General features: G+C 43.3%; 1 protein-coding gene across 1 annotated transcript in view; it reads left to right on the top strand.

The window, feature by feature from the left end:
- The window catches only part of LOC145342826 (ADAMTS-like protein 1), a 451251-nt gene that overhangs the window by 396891 nt on the left and 38860 nt on the right, over positions 1-15500 (top strand). The window contains exon 21 of the mRNA XM_080188292.1: positions 15230-15357. Within this exon, the coding sequence (XP_080044418.1) occupies positions 15230-15357 (128 nt within the window). The remainder of the gene's footprint in view (positions 1-15229; positions 15358-15500) is intronic.

Genomic DNA, 15500 nt, shown 5'->3' with positions numbered 1-15500 from the left:
GCAATTAGTGACCTGTATGTCTCTGTAGCCATGAGCCAGGTGCTCAAATATTCAGAGCCTGTGGTGAACTTGGAAGAATTGTCCCCGTGGTGGAACTTGGGTGGAAATAAAATTCAAGGAGATTACTAAATCTGGGAAATCGACCCTAGTGAAAAGAAGTTTGTATTGGCAACTCTTCTGTCACATTCCATGGCAGATGTGCCCCTACTTATGAATGTGATTTGTATGGGCAACGTTGGGTGCAGCTAATCCGGAGCAGCCTTGGACCCTTTCTTTCATCTCGTTTTCATTTGAACATTGCACAGAATTAGAGGAATTCCCTTTGGAATATAATGTCAAAATTATAATCACAGGAACTAAAAACCCGACAGTCAAAAATTTGGGAAAATATTTCAAAATATATATGTCCATGGGGGAGTGTCTGCCGAGAAGGGCCTGCCTCCCGGGGGGTCTGATCCGTGAGTGGGGGGGGTCTGCCGGGATGGTTAGCGGGGAGTCTGCGAAGGATGGTCGAGGAGGAGGGGCTTCGGAGGTTCCTCTGCAGAATACAGATCGGCTTCGGATTTTTATTTTGCAGGTTGGTAACAGCACGGATCCGGAACGGGCCAGAAGACGGTAAAGTCGGATTTGTCAGTAGAGTTCGGCGTGTGGTTCATTAAGTCGATTTAAATGCTGCTAATACATTTAAATTGTCAGGCTGCCCAATTCAGGTGCGGACCGGATCTGCACCCGAATCAGGTGTCGGTAAAGTTGCAATCTGCTCAGATTCAGGTGCAGATCGCATTAAAAGCTCGACGCCCGAATTTACCGCGATTTCACACCCGAAAACAGGAATGAGTTTTTGGTAAAATCGGGTCCTGAGTCAGACCTGTTACTTTGCAGGAAAAATGTGTTCCTTTGTGATTGTCAAGATATTTTTCCTTAAAAACTCTAAATGAAGTGATATTGATAACATTCTAGGTCTGTTGTTGTGCTGGTGAGAAGAGTATTATGTAAGACTGCCAGGAATATCATACCCAAATTATGTTAATTTAGTTTGTGATGGGAATTAATCCCATCGAACTAATCTTGGGAGAGTTGACGACAGCTGAGAATGATGATTTTAAACTGAATCAAAGTTAACTCTGAGGATGATGTTTATATGAAAGTTGACAAGCACAAAATGGCACGATCTGTCTTTCTTCATCACCAATCCTGATTGACTTCATTGCTTTCTGCATTTTCTGTTTAAGTTTATTAGTATCGCAAGTAGGCTTACATTAACACTGCAATGAAGCCACTGTGAAAATCCCCTAGTCACCACGCTCCAGCACCGGTTCAGGTACACTGAGGGAGAATTTAGCATAGTCAATGCACTGTAACCTGCACGTTTTTTGGACTGAGAGGCAAAACTGGAGCACCCAGAGGAAACCCACGCAGACATGGGGAGAACATACAAACTCTGCACAGACAGTGACCCAAGCCAGGAATTGAACCCAGGTCCCTGGCGCGGTTAGGCAGCAGTGCTAACCACTGTGCCCGCCCTTCAGATTTCCAGCATTCTGTCTTTCAGATATATTTTTGAAGCCAAGATCCCATTTGCTTCCTTGGGTGGATGTAAAAGATCCCATGGCACTATTTGGAGGAAGCGCTGGTGAGTTTTCCCTGGTGTCCTGGCCAATATTTATCTCACAATCAACATCACTAAAAACACATTGCTGGTCCTGATTACATCACTGTTTGTGGGATCTTGCTGTGCACATGTTAACTGCCATATTTCGTAAACTGCCTCAGTGACACTTCACAAAGTACTCCATTGGCTGGAAAATGCTTTGAAACATTCCTTGGCTGTGAAAGGCACTACAGAAATGCAAGCCTTTCTTTTGTGCTTTTTGCAGTCAAATGAACCTTCTCTGAACTACTTCTGATGTGTTAATATAATTTCTCAAATAAGGAGACAAAAACTGTGTACATCATTTTAGATGTGATCTCAGCAGCATTCTGTACAACTATAGCAAAGCACCCCTATTTTTATATTCTATCCATCTTGCAATAAACAGTAACTATCCATTTACCTTCCTAATCATTTGCTCTACTTGTACAATAAAGATTTGTAATTCATGCACCAGACACCCAGATCCCTCTGTACCTCAGTGTTCTGCAATCTCTCTCCATTTCAATACGTTACTGTTTTTCAATTCTTCCTGCCAAAGCGGACAAGTTCACATTTTCCACGTTAAACTCCATTTGCCAATTTTTTTGCTTATTTACTTATGTCCCTTTGCAGACTCATTGAACAGAATTTTCTCACCCTTCCCGCTGGTAGAATCTTCTGGTCCCACCGACAGTGCACCCCACCATCCGACAACAGGGGGTGGATTCAATGGGAAAAGCCCCATTGGCGGCAACGAGAGCAGAAGACTCACTGCCGGCCAATGGCGGGCCACCTCCCACCTCTGAGAAGCACACTGTAAGAAGGCCAGAGACTTCCGCCCCCAGTCTCCTCTCCACAGTTTACTTTCTTACTAATTTTTGTATCATAAGAGAATTTAGCAACTGTACATTCCTTTCATAAAATCAGTCAATAGAATCATTGAATCCCTACAGTTTAGAAAGAGGCCATTCAGCCCATCAAGCCTGCACCAACAACAAACCCACCCAGGCCCTATTTGGAGGAGCCATATTTGCTATTTTCCAATCTGATGCGTCATTCCGGAATTGAGGGAATTTTCTATTGACTCAGCAGTCAATTCTTTGAAGAATTTAGGATGAAATCTATCAGGATCTTGGGATTTCTCAGTTTTTAGTTCCAATAATTTTCTGTATTTTCTCTGGTATTTGTAATTGTGTTAGGTTTCTCCGTCCCCTTTATCTCCTAATCCACAATTATTTCCGGGATGTTATTTGTATTTAGAATATAGAACATAGAAAAACTACAACACAAACAGGCCCTTTGGCCCACAAGTTGCGCTGATCATATCGCTACCTACTAGGCTTACCTATAACCCTCAATCCTATTCTCTAAGTCAAGACAGATACAAAATATCTATTCCATTTATCTGCCATTTCCTTATTTTCTATTATTAATTCCCTGACTCGCTCTCTAGAGAACCAGCACTCACTTTATTGATTCTTTTCCTTTTTAAATACTAATAGAAATGCTAGCTATCTATTTTTATAACATTGTTCCGTGGGAGCATTGAAGAGAGGCTGCGATTTGAGAGTGGAGAGCTGTGGGTGAGTAAAAGCGACTTTTTCTTTTAGAAACTAACTTTATTTTTTAGTGGGTTTTTTTTTGATTGTTTTTTTTTAAGTTTGACCCCGGTTTGACCCCGGAAGTAGTTGCGAGGGCACTCGGGTCGCGTTTTTTTTTTACCCGACTATAAATTAGACCGGAGGGGTTTCCCGATACTCTACACGGGTAGAGTATCCCAGCCCTCCCCCCTCCCCTAACCTAAAAAAAAAGAGAGAGAGAGGGGCTCTGTCTGAGAGCTGGTAAAACTGCTTTTGTATTTGTGTGTGCTGTAAGTGCTTTGGCTCACAGGGCCAAAGAGATAAGGTAAGTTGTAAGTTTTTTTTTCCTTTTTTCCTTTGGGTTGCTATAAGGGGTAAATATGAGTGTGAGACCTGTATGTTGTTGCCAATGCAACATGTGGGAGGTCTTGGAGGCTCCTGGCCTGCCAGACATCCACACCTGTGCTCGGTGTGTGGAGTTGCAGGCCCTACGAAACCAGGTTAAGGAGCTGCAAATGCAGCTCGAGGACCTTCGGCTAGTTAGGGAGAGTGAGGACGTTATAGAAAGGAGCTACCAGCAGGTAGTCACACCAGGGCAACGGGATGAGGGCACTTGGGTTACCATTAGGAAGGGGAAAACACGGGTGATGGGGAGCACTCCGGTGGATGTCCCCCTTCAAAATAAGTACTCCGGCCTGAGTACTACTGGGGGGGACAGCTCATCTGAGGGAGGAAGCGATGGCCAGCTCTCTGGAGCTGAGCCAGTGAGCCAAAAAATCAAAAAGGGAAGCAGAAAGGTAGTATTAATAGGGGACTCCACAGTGAGGGGCGCAGACAGGCGTTTTTGTGGACGTAGAAGGGAGTCGCGGATGGTGGTTTGTCTCCCTGGGGCTGGGATCCAGGATGTCTCTGGGCGGGTCCCAGACATCCTGAAAGGGGAGGGCGAGGAACCGGAGGTAGTAGTACATATAGGTACTACTGATGTAGGTAAGAAGAGGGAGGCACTTGTGAAAAAGGACTATAGGGAACTGGGTAGGCAGCTGAGGAAGAGAAAAGCGAAGGTAGTAATCTCAGGATTGCTGCCTGTGCCAAGGGAGAATGAGGGAAGAAATGAAATGAGGTGGAGGGTGAATGCGTGGCTGAGGGACTGGTGTAGAGGGCAGGGATTTCGGTTCCTAGATCACTGGGACCTCTTTAGGGGTAGGTGGGACCTCTATAGTAGGGACGGGTGGCACTTAAATACCAGGGGGACTAGTATCTTGGCGGGAAGACTGGCTAAGGCTACCGGGGGGACTTTAAACTAGAAAGGATGGGGGGAGGGAACTGTGTTGGGGAAACTGGGACGGAGGAGGTTCGCTCCCAGGTAGGGGAGGACCGCAGGCAGTATGCGAGGGAGGTTAGACAGGTGGTGGAGATGGGAAATGCCCAGACTGAGGGGCTGAAGTGTATATATTTTAATGCAAGGAGTATAGTGAATAAGGTAGATGAGCTTAGGGCGTGGATAGCTGTTTGGGATTGTGATGTGGTGGCCATTACGGAGACTTGGATGTCTCAGGGACAGGACTGGGTACTTCAGGTGCCAGGCTTCAGGTGCTTCAGGAAGGACAGGGAGGGTGGCAGAAGGGGTGGTGGCGTGGCACTGTTGATCAGGGATAGTGTCATGGCTACAGAGAAAGAGGATGTCGTGGAGGGATTGTCTACAGAATCTCTGTGGGTGGAAGTTAGGAACAGCAAAGGGTCAAAAACTTTGCTGGGTGTAATCTATAGGCCGCCCAATAGTGACAGGGAAGTTGAAGTGCAAATAGGGAAACAGATTCTGGAGAGATGTTTTAATAACAGAGTTGTCGTGATGGGAGACTTCAATTTCCCAAACATCGACTGGAATATCCCTAGGGTAAGGGGTATAGATGGGGAGGAGTTTGTTAGGTGTGTTCAGGAGGGTTTCCTGACGCAGTATGTGGACAAGCCTACGAGGGGAGAGGCTGTACTTGACCTGGTACTGGCAAATGAACCAGGGCAGGTGATGGATCTTTCGGTAGGAGAGCATCTTGGATATGGTGACCATAATTCTATCTCCTTCACAATTGCGTTGGAACGAGATAGGATCAGGCAGGCTAGGAAGGTGTTTGTCTGGGGTAAGGGGAGATACGAAGAAGTCAGGAAGTTACTTGGACAAATAAACTGGAAGGAGGCGTTCTTAGGGAAAAGTACCGAAGGAAGGTGGCAGATATTCAAGGAATGTGTGTCTGGAGCTCTGAATGACAACGTTCCGATGAGACGAGGGGGTTTTGGTGGGTCGAGGGAACCGTGGTGCACAAAGGATGTGTTGAACCTAGTCAGGAAGAAAAGGAAGGTGTACAAGAGGTTCAGGGAATTAGGAGATGTTAAAGATCTTGAGGAGTATAAGGACTGTAGGAGGGAACTTAAAAGGGAAATTAGGAGAGCCAGAAGGGGTCATGAGAAGACCTTGGCGAGTAAGATTAAGGAGAATCCCAAGGCCTTCTATAAATATGTGAAAGGTAAAAGGATAAGAAGAGAAGGGATAGGACCGATAAAAGGTGAGGGGGGAAAGGTTTGTGTGGAACCAGAAGAAATGGCGGAGGTGCTTAACGAGTACTTCGCCTCAGTATTCACGGTGGAAGCCGATCTGGGAGATTTTGTTATGGATTTGCAGCAGATGGAAAGGATTGAGTACGTGAATATTAAGGAGGAGGATGTGTTGGAACTTTTGAATTCTATCAAGGTAGATAAGTCGCCGGGACCAGATGGGATGTACCCCAGGATACTGTGGGAGGCGAGGGAAGAGATTGCAGAGCCCCTGGCGATGATCTTTGCGTCGTCAATGGAGACGGGAGAGGTTCCAGAGGATTGGAGGATTGCGGATGTAGTTCCTATTTTTAAGAAAGGGAACAGAGATAGCCCGGGAAATTACCGACCGGTGAGTCTGACCTCAGTGGTTGGTAAGCTGATGGAGAGGCTTCTGAGGGACAAGATTTACGAACATTTGGAGAGGTTTGACATGATCAGGAATAGTCAGCATGGATTTGTCAAGGGCAGGTCGTGCCTTACAAGCCTAGTTGAGTTCTTCGATAATGTGACTGAACACATTGACGAAGGAAGTGCCGTGGACGTAGTGTACATGGACTTCAGCAAGGCGTTTGATAAGGTCCCCCATGCAAGACTTCTTGAGAAGGTGAGAGGGCATGGGATCCAAGGGCCTTTGGCCTTGTGGATCCAGAACTGGCTTGCCTGCAGAAGGCAGAGAGTGGTTGTGGATGGGGCTTTTTCTGAATGGAGGTCAGTCACCAGCGGAGTGCCTCAAGGATCTGTTCTGGGACCCTTGTTGTTTGTCATTTTCATAAATGACCTGGATGAGGAAGTGGAGGGATGGGTAAGTAAGTTCGCTGATGACACGAAGGTCGGTGGTGTTGTGGATGATCTGGAAGGATGGCAAAAGTTGCAGCAGGACATAGATAGGATGCAGGACTGGGCGGAGAAGTGGCAGATGGACTTCAACGCGGATAAATGTGTTGTCGTCCATTTTGGCAGAACCAACGGGATGAACGAGTACACTATTAAGGGCAGAAGTCTGAGTAGTGTTGAGGAGCAGAAGGATCTTGGGGTCCGGGTCCACAGGACTCTTAAATCGGCCTCGCAGGTGGAGGAGGTGGTCAAGAAGGCGTATGGTGTACTGGCCTTCATTAATCGAGGGATTGAGTTTAGGAGTCGGGAGGTAATGCTGGAACTTTATAAGACCCTTGTCAGGCCTCATTTGGAGTATTGTGCGCAGTTCTGGTCGCCTCACTATAGGAAAGATGTAGAAGCTATTGAAAGGGTGCAGAGGAGATTTACAAGGATGTTGCCTGGACTGGGAGGCATGCCTTATGAAGTTAGGTTGAGGGAGCTGGGACTCTTTTCCCTGGAGAGACGAAGGTTGAGAGGCGACCTGATAGAAGTTTACAAAATGTTGAGAGGAATAGATAGGGTGGACTCTCAGAGGCTATTTCCCCGGTTTGAAATGGTCGCTACGAGAGGACACAGATTTAAGGTGCGGGGAGGGAGGTTCAGAAGTGATGTTAGGGGTAAGTTTTTCACTCAGAGGGTGGTGAGTGAATGGAATCGGCTGCCGTCAGTGGTGGTGGAGGCGAACTCGCTGGGGTCTTTTAAAAGACTTCTGGATGAGTATATGGGGTTTAATGAGATTGAGGGTTATAGATAGGTCTGTAGGTTGGTAGGTGATGTGGTCGGCGCAACTTGTGGGCCGAAGGGCCTGTTTGTGCTGTAGTGTTCTATGTTCTATGTTCTATGTTCTATTTGTTCATACTTTCTCCCCTCTTATTAGTCTTTTGGTTGTTCTTTGCTGTTGTTTTAAATTCTGTCTAATCTTCTGATCTGCCATTCATCTTTGCAGAAGTATATGATTTTTCATTTAATTTAACTCCCTCAGTTAGCCACAGAATGTACCTTTTCTTGGTATTCCAAAATATTGCCTTAAATATTTGTTACAGCATCTCTACCAAATTATCTCCCAGTTCACTTTGTCCAGCTCTGGCCCCTCACCTTCATAAGTGCCCTTATTTAAGTTTCAAAAACTAGTTTTGGGCCCACTCTTCCCTCCGTCTTCCTCTTCACTATGAAGTCATTAATTAATTCTGTTCCATTGCACATCATCAGATCTAGCACAGCCTGCTGTCTTATGGTACCAAAATGGGCTACTCCGAGAAACTGTCCTGAAAACACTCTATGAACTCATTAAGCCCCCATTATTTATTCCTATATATCCTATCACACAGTATTGTTACTGTTAGGTATAAACCACTCACACAAATGAATTCCTATCTTCATTATTTCTCATTTCTATCCAATCTTGATCTCTGGAACTAAAGTCATCTTTCTTTATTGTACCATTGTCATCCTTCATTAACACAGCACCCTCCTCCCTGCCTTACCTGGCCTCCTCTCTTCAATGTCCTCAAATGCCTAAAGCTCACAAGTTGTGTTTTTGACATCCCAGTTATCAACATTGCACCTGTTTGAAAGCAGCTGCACATTTATCCATGTGCAAACAGTAACCTGCCCCTCCACCTCCCCCCCCAACCCCGTTCCCATTCCTACCTCCCATCCCCAGTGAAAATGGTGGGTTTGGGGACAGGACTTCTGGATTTGGGGCCCTGGTGTCATTTCAGTTAAGGCACAGAGCCCTTCCAATTCCAAAACCTCAGCGCTCAATTATTTTCACATCTGATCTAATTCACTTTTATACAAGTGTAACTAACTTCTCTGCTGTTCAGTTCTATCCCTTTAGAAATGATTTCCAAAGTTTGCTTTGATTTTTGGTGATTTTCTCTGTGTTGCTGTTTTTAATGATTTGGAATGTATCATTCATATGTTTTAAATCTATGGAAAAAAGCATTTTCTTTTCCGCTGTGTAAAGTCTAACCTTTAATATATGGCTGCTGCTGAAGAGAGCATTTCCTTCTTTATTTGGCTCTTCCCAAGTGTATTCAAGGGTTATTTAAAATTTGAAGATACAGGAAATTACAAATAGCTGCTTATGTTAATCAGAAGTTAAATACTTTTCTTTAGAAACAAAAGTGGTGATTCATCTTGGGTGCAATTCTCCCATTGTGAGTCTAAGTGCAGTGGTAGGTGTCATCAGTGGTGACTGCCCCCAGAGCAGATGGCAGGATCCTGTGCCTGGAACCTCAGTAATTATTCACAGGCACATTCCCCTCTGAATGCCCTGGGGGTCCGGGAGCTGATTCACCCACCCCAGTGCCATATTTAAATCCCAGTCCAGTGCACTCACATAACTCTGTCCAGTCCAGTTGTCTACACCAGGCTGTGCAGGATGGCAGCAACCCAGAGGGAAAAGGTTAGCTGCTTGTGGACAGTTGCTTTAATGAACATTCATGAGATGCAAATGAACAGAAATCAGTGTTAGCGCCACCTGCCAGCGGGAAGAGTAACCCGCCATTGGGAAAATGATTGCATGGTGGGTTCCCAGCCTTTTAGCTCCTGTTGGATTCTCTACTTCTTTCTCAACGATTCACAGGAAATTAAAAGAATAAACCACCCTGAGGCGTGTAACCTCAATTCTGAAGTATTCCACACAAAAGAATTCTAATTTTCCTAACTATTTTACTTTGTTGTCAGACACTCAGTGAATTTATTGAATTCTATTGCATACAGTAGATCTGTTTATAAGTCATTCTGGCAAAAAAATGTACCCTTCACACCACTGACTACTTATAAACTGCAGTAAATTGTACATTTTTAATTCATTCAAACAAATGATCATGTTGCTGAATTAAAATCATCAGTAATGCTCTGAGAAAACAGGTCTAAACGTTGAACTGTTAACAGCTCAATCTCACCTCTAAAATCCTTCAACTATGGAATTTGTATAGTGTCCTTTCACACGCACTGTAACCTCCACTGTATCGTTTAAACGGTGGTAGAGGCTGTGTGGGTATCCGATGGCCCCAGGATCCTGGATGCTCCCACAGAACCACCCCCTCCCTCGATTGGTGGATGTGCCCTGGCCTTTTACCTGAGTACGTCTGCCCTCCCTGCCAAGGGGTGGGGAGCAACAAGAGAACTTTTCTCTTTTCCCTCTCACTCTCTTCCTTCTCTCTCCTTCGCTGTGTTTCTTTCTCACTTTCCTTTCTCCACTCGCTAGTTTATAGCCTGGGCTGCTTAGGCACTCAGTTGGTTCTCCAACGGCATTCCTCTGCCTTTTTGTTTTTATATTATTACCATCATTACCGGTGCAATCAGACAGGACTTGGGCAGGATGTGTGCCCGGGGATACCAGGGGCTTGTCCCCTGACCACGGGGTGCCCTGAGCCCAATCGTGTTGGTATATAACAGTGAGCACTGTGTGGATTTGTATCTGTTTGTTTGCTATGTAAGATATAAGAAAATTTTTAATAAATAAAAATAAATAAATGGTGGCAAGGACAGTGAAAATCCTGGAAATAAAGCTTTTCATGAGACAAGCTTTAGAGAAAATTGCAAATTTCTGAATTGACGTGTTTATGATCAGGAAGGAAGGTTCTTGGCTTTAATCACAATCTCCTCCGTCATTCTCATTTGTTATTTCCAGGAATAATGATTGTTTTGTTACGTTAATTTCCAACTTGATTTTGTCTGCTTTCCCCAATCTCCACTAGAGGTTCTGCAAACTCTGCTCACATAAACATCTATGGAAATTATACTGGCCAATATGTAGAAATAATCCCAAGGGAATTAGTCCCTAGACCACTCAAAGGAGGGAGTTGTAAAGGAAAGATTGTGTAGGTTGGACTTAAACCCATGAAAGTTTAGAAAATTAAGAGGTGATTTTATGAAACATTGTGTATGTTGTGAGGATGTTCCCCCTTGTGCAGGAGCTAAGAACTAAGGAGCACAGTTTAAAAATTACGTTTCTCCCATTTAGATTGAGATTAAGAGTTTTTTTGTCAGAATTTATCTGTGGCATCCTCTTCCAGAGTGAGCAGTGGGGGTAGGGTCATTGAATACATTCAGGGCTGACAGTCCTTTTTGATCGACAAGGGCCATGGGGCAAGTAGATTTGAGGCCATAATCAGATCAGCCATGATCTTATTGGGGCAGAATGGTAGCACAGTGGTTAACACTGTTGCCTCACAGTGCCAGGGACCCAGGTTCAATTCCAGCCTTGGGTCACTGTCTGTATGGAATTTGCATATTCTCCCCATGTCTGCGTGGGTTTCTTGTGAGTGCTCTGGTTTCCTCTCATAGTACAAAGATGTGCAGGTTACGTTGTTTGGCCATGATAAATTGATCCTAGTGTCAGGAGGACTAGCAGGGTCAATGAGGGTTACAGGAATAGAGCCTGGATGGGATTGTTGTTGGTACAGACTTGATGGGCTGAATGGCCTCCTTCTGCATGTAGGGATTCTATGAGCAGAGCAGGTTTGATTAATGTGGGAATTTTAACTTTGTGAAAGCTATTGATTTAACTACCAATATCCCGATCAAAAAGAGAAAGTTTGAGTGGTCGAGATTCGAGGTTAATGTCAGTGTGGACTAATAGAGTAATAGGATTCTAGTGTAGTTAGTGGTTTGTGATAGAGCTTTCTGGACAGGTGGCTCCTACACTCTCCCTGTTCACATGCCTTCCTATCATTCTCTGATTGGTGTTGCTCTGGTATTTTGTACAGGTGCCTTTCTCTTCCAGCTTAGGCTGGAATAAAGATCTCATTTATATTTTGGACCCCGGACCAGGCTCCCATTGATTCCATTGGATACCTCATTTGGCTGAAAACCCAAGCATTTTAAAACTGCAGAAATCAAGTGTGCGTTCCACCCATTTCAGTCTCTGTCCCATCAGTTGTGGGGCTTGTACAGAATATTCAGCCTCACCAACAGTGAGCATTTCAACAAACGCAAAGTTGTGACATGTGTTCACCATAATGGATATTATAAATTAGATCCAATCTCCTTCCATGAGGAAAATGTCAGGGTGGCAGCAAAGTACTGGCATCATTGACCAATTAATTTTCACAAACTTTAAGACACAATTACAGGTGTAGAGCCAAATGGATTTGTGTTCAGCATCGAGTAATCTCCCAATAAAATGGATCAATCTCCTGAAAGGTAAATAAACCAGATCTCTCACTCTGTACACATTAACACTCTTGGATGTCACCCATTGAAATGAATGAGATTAAATGGGACAGGTTGTATAAAGTACGTGTGGTCTCCCTGACTGCATTCATCCCGTGGATGAAGACACCATTGCATTGTCAGCTTTTATATCGCTTCAGTGCCAAACCCAAAAACAAAAACTGGCAGAAACAATGGAAAAACTGATTTTGGAATTGAGAACATCAGGAAAAAGTAATGGGAAACTGTATTTAAAAATAGAACTTTGGAAGAAAGAAGGAATGAACTTAGGTAACTAAAGAGGATGAGAAAAGAAAATACATTCAGTTTTTTTAAAAAGGAGTGGCATTCAAGGATCCAGGCTGCAGCAATTTAATATTAAAAATAACAAAAATACTTTTAAACTGAAGGAATCATGGAAAGGAGAACTGTGTATAGGAAAGGAACAAGGGAGTTTGATGAATTGCAAAAGGTTTCTAAATGTTTAATAGCCCTGTAAACATTGGAAGGAATGTTAGAAAAGGGTAGGGCCATGGAAGGGGTAAAGTGTTAAAGGACATCAGGATAGGGCAGATTAAACAGACCTTTACGTTGGTTTCATGAGGGGAAAATTCTGTCCAAGTGATGCATTTAGAAAGATGAAAAGAGGCAACGTATTTAATGCTTCAATTTAAGGATCTGCAGATACTGAAAGAAAGTGACTGAATAAATTGATGAGGCTGTTTGAATGTATGTCTTTATAAGTGAAGGCCTAGAGTACAATAATGACAATGTTATGATAACCATTTACAAAACACTGGTTGGCCCTACATAGAGTATTGTGCCCTATTCTAACCATTTACACTTTAACAAGAATGTTGTGGACTTGTCGGAGAGTTATTAGAACAAGATCAAGGATAAGGGATTTCAATTGCATGGAGAGAGTGGGGAATCTGTGACTGTTTCCTCTCGAGCAATATTCCTCTAGGGCGGCATGGTGGCACAGTGGTTAGCACTGCTGCCTTACAGCACCACAAACATAGGTTCGATTCTGGCTTTGGGCCAGTGTCTGTGTGGGGTTTGCACGTTCTCTCTGTATCTGTGTGGATTTCCTCCAGGTGCTCTGGTTTCATCCCACAATCCAAAGATATGTGGCTTAGATTGATTGGCCATGCTAAATTGTCCCTTAATGTCGGGGGAATAGGAGGAAAAGCATGTGAGGCTACAGGTGAAGATCTGGGTGGGAGTGTTGTCGGTGCAGGCTTAATGGGCCAAATTGTCTCCTTCTGCACTGTAGATTCTGTAGGAGATTTTCACAGTAACCTAATTACAGTGTTAATGGAAGCCTACTTCCATTCCATAAATAAACTTTAAACTTTAGATTCTATGATTCGATGAGAGCATTAAAGGGAGATTTACTGGAGTCATTCAATATTATGGAGGGTTTTGATAGAGTAAATAAGGAAACTTTTTTTTCTAGTGGCAGGAATCAAAGCAAGAAGTTGTGGGTTTAAGATCATTGGGAAAAAGTCAATGGAAGAAATGAGTTTCCATGGCAAGTTGTTGTGAGTTGGAAGACACTGCCCAGAAGGGCAGTGGAAACACATTCAATATAACTTTAAAAGGAAATTAGATAAATAGTTGATCTTTAAGAATTTGTAAGACTATAGGGGAATGGATAGGAACAGTTGGATTTGGTTAGCTCTATTAAAGAGCTGGCACAGACATAATGGGCCAAATGGCCTCCTGTTGTATGGTTCTATGAAATTCTAGTCACTAATATAGTGAAACCATCAGGGAGATTTGGACTAGTTACGTAAGCATATATACAATTTAATAATAGTGTCCTGCAAAAATGGGAAGAACGAATATCCACAAGGCTTGTGAACCAAATGGGAGATTGGTTAGTGCTCTTAAAGAATTAGAGGAGGAAATAGAGTGCTGTTTTTGTAGAGCTTCATAAATATTGAAGTAGTGCTTTAGTAATGGAGCATAGAAAAAATCCCAATATTAATAAAAGGAGCAAATCAAAACCTTTGCAATTACAAGCTGCTTAACATACACTGCGGACAACATTCTTCAGGCCATTAAATGAGATATTTTAAGTAAAGTTTAAGGAGAAGGGGTAACATGGACAGTCATTAGTCTTAAGCCTACTGGAATCCTTTGAGAATGTAACTAAACTAGTGGAAGATGATAACAAGGCAGAGGATGTTTACTTGGATTTTTCCAAAGGTCTTACGTGTCAATGCAGACTCAATGGGCCAAAGGGCTTCTTCTGCACTTTATGTTTCTATGTTTCTTGCAGTCAGATAGTAGGAGAAACTTAAACATCATGAAACTCTTGTTAAATGTGTTCTGGATTGCGATCTGGTTTAACCCAGGGAAGAAGACAGTTATAGAAAATGGAAAATGCTATCCCTGAAATAACATTTATCAAAAACAACATTGGAATGTGGGAAGGTCATTCAGTTCCTCAAGCCTGTTCCACCATTTGGTGAGCAGGCAGTGGTGGATAATTACAAAGGGTTGTCTAAACTCGAAATGTCAGCTCTTTTCTCTCCTTACAGAGGTTGCCAGACCTGCTGAGATTTTCCAGCATTTTCTCCTTTGGTTTCAGTGGCAAATAACTCCCTGTTCTTTATCAAAATAATACCATGGGATCTTTTGCACCCAGTTGCAAGAGGTAAGCAGGACCTCAGTTTAAAATCCCACCTGAAAGATGGCACCTCTGACAGTGTAGCACTCCCTCAGCACAGCACTTGAGTGGTGATTTTTGTGCTCAAATCCTGACATGGGACTTGAACCCACAACCTCTGACCCAGAGGTGTAAGTTCCACCCACCCAGCCACTGTTTTGAAGATGAAAAGATACTGTGTAATGCAGTTGTTATTTGCTTTTCGCACCATTGTTGCAATGCAGCTGATAATTTTTCGATTAAATTTAGCAGATAGGAATTTGGATGATTTTTGGGAAATTCAAATGAATAATTTTGAGGATTGTGGCATCAGCATGTTTCACCACAATAAGCTGAGTTTGCGTAAACATGTGGAAGTCTTGTTGCTCTGCAGTCAGGTTCAAGTCCAACTCCAGGATTGCTTACCACAGAAGGAGGATAATCGATCTCCAAACACCTGCCCACTATTCCCAGAGAGGAAAAGGTGCATGTGAAGATATAGATTCTGCTTCTATTGTAAATGAAGATGTCAGTAATTATTAAAAGATTGCTTAGTAGCACAACAAATTTAGAAAAGATGACCTGTTTCTGGTAATAACAAATACTCTGATTTGTTTGCTGAATTTATTGTGGGTGGTTTTGTATTCATATTAAATTGAACATGAGCTGTGTACACAAACTGAGAAACTCTCAGGCCAGAACTCATGATTGATTATTTTCCCCTTACAGAATTGAAATTCTTCCAGACCAAGCTTTGCAAATACTTGTGCCAAGCGAGTCTGATGTGGGAATTTACACTTGCACCGCTCGGAGTTCTGTTGGCTCGGATTCCTTGTCTTCAAAAGTTGCCATTGCAGGTTTGCTACAATTATAATTAATCACACCATTCTTCCCAGTAAGGTGAATTTGTCTTAGTTTCCTGAAATAATTGACAGTTTTACGTGTTAATGCAATGACAATTTATCATTTTCTAACTGGGCAGAAAAACTCATTAGCAATG

This window comes from Carcharhinus amblyrhynchos, chromosome 5 (genome assembly GCF_965287045.1).
Source record: "Carcharhinus amblyrhynchos chromosome 5, sCarAmb.v2.hapA, whole genome shotgun sequence".
Classification (NCBI taxonomy): domain Eukaryota; kingdom Metazoa; phylum Chordata; class Chondrichthyes; order Carcharhiniformes; family Carcharhinidae; genus Carcharhinus; species Carcharhinus amblyrhynchos.
This window is presented reverse-complemented; position numbering and strand designations above follow the sequence as displayed.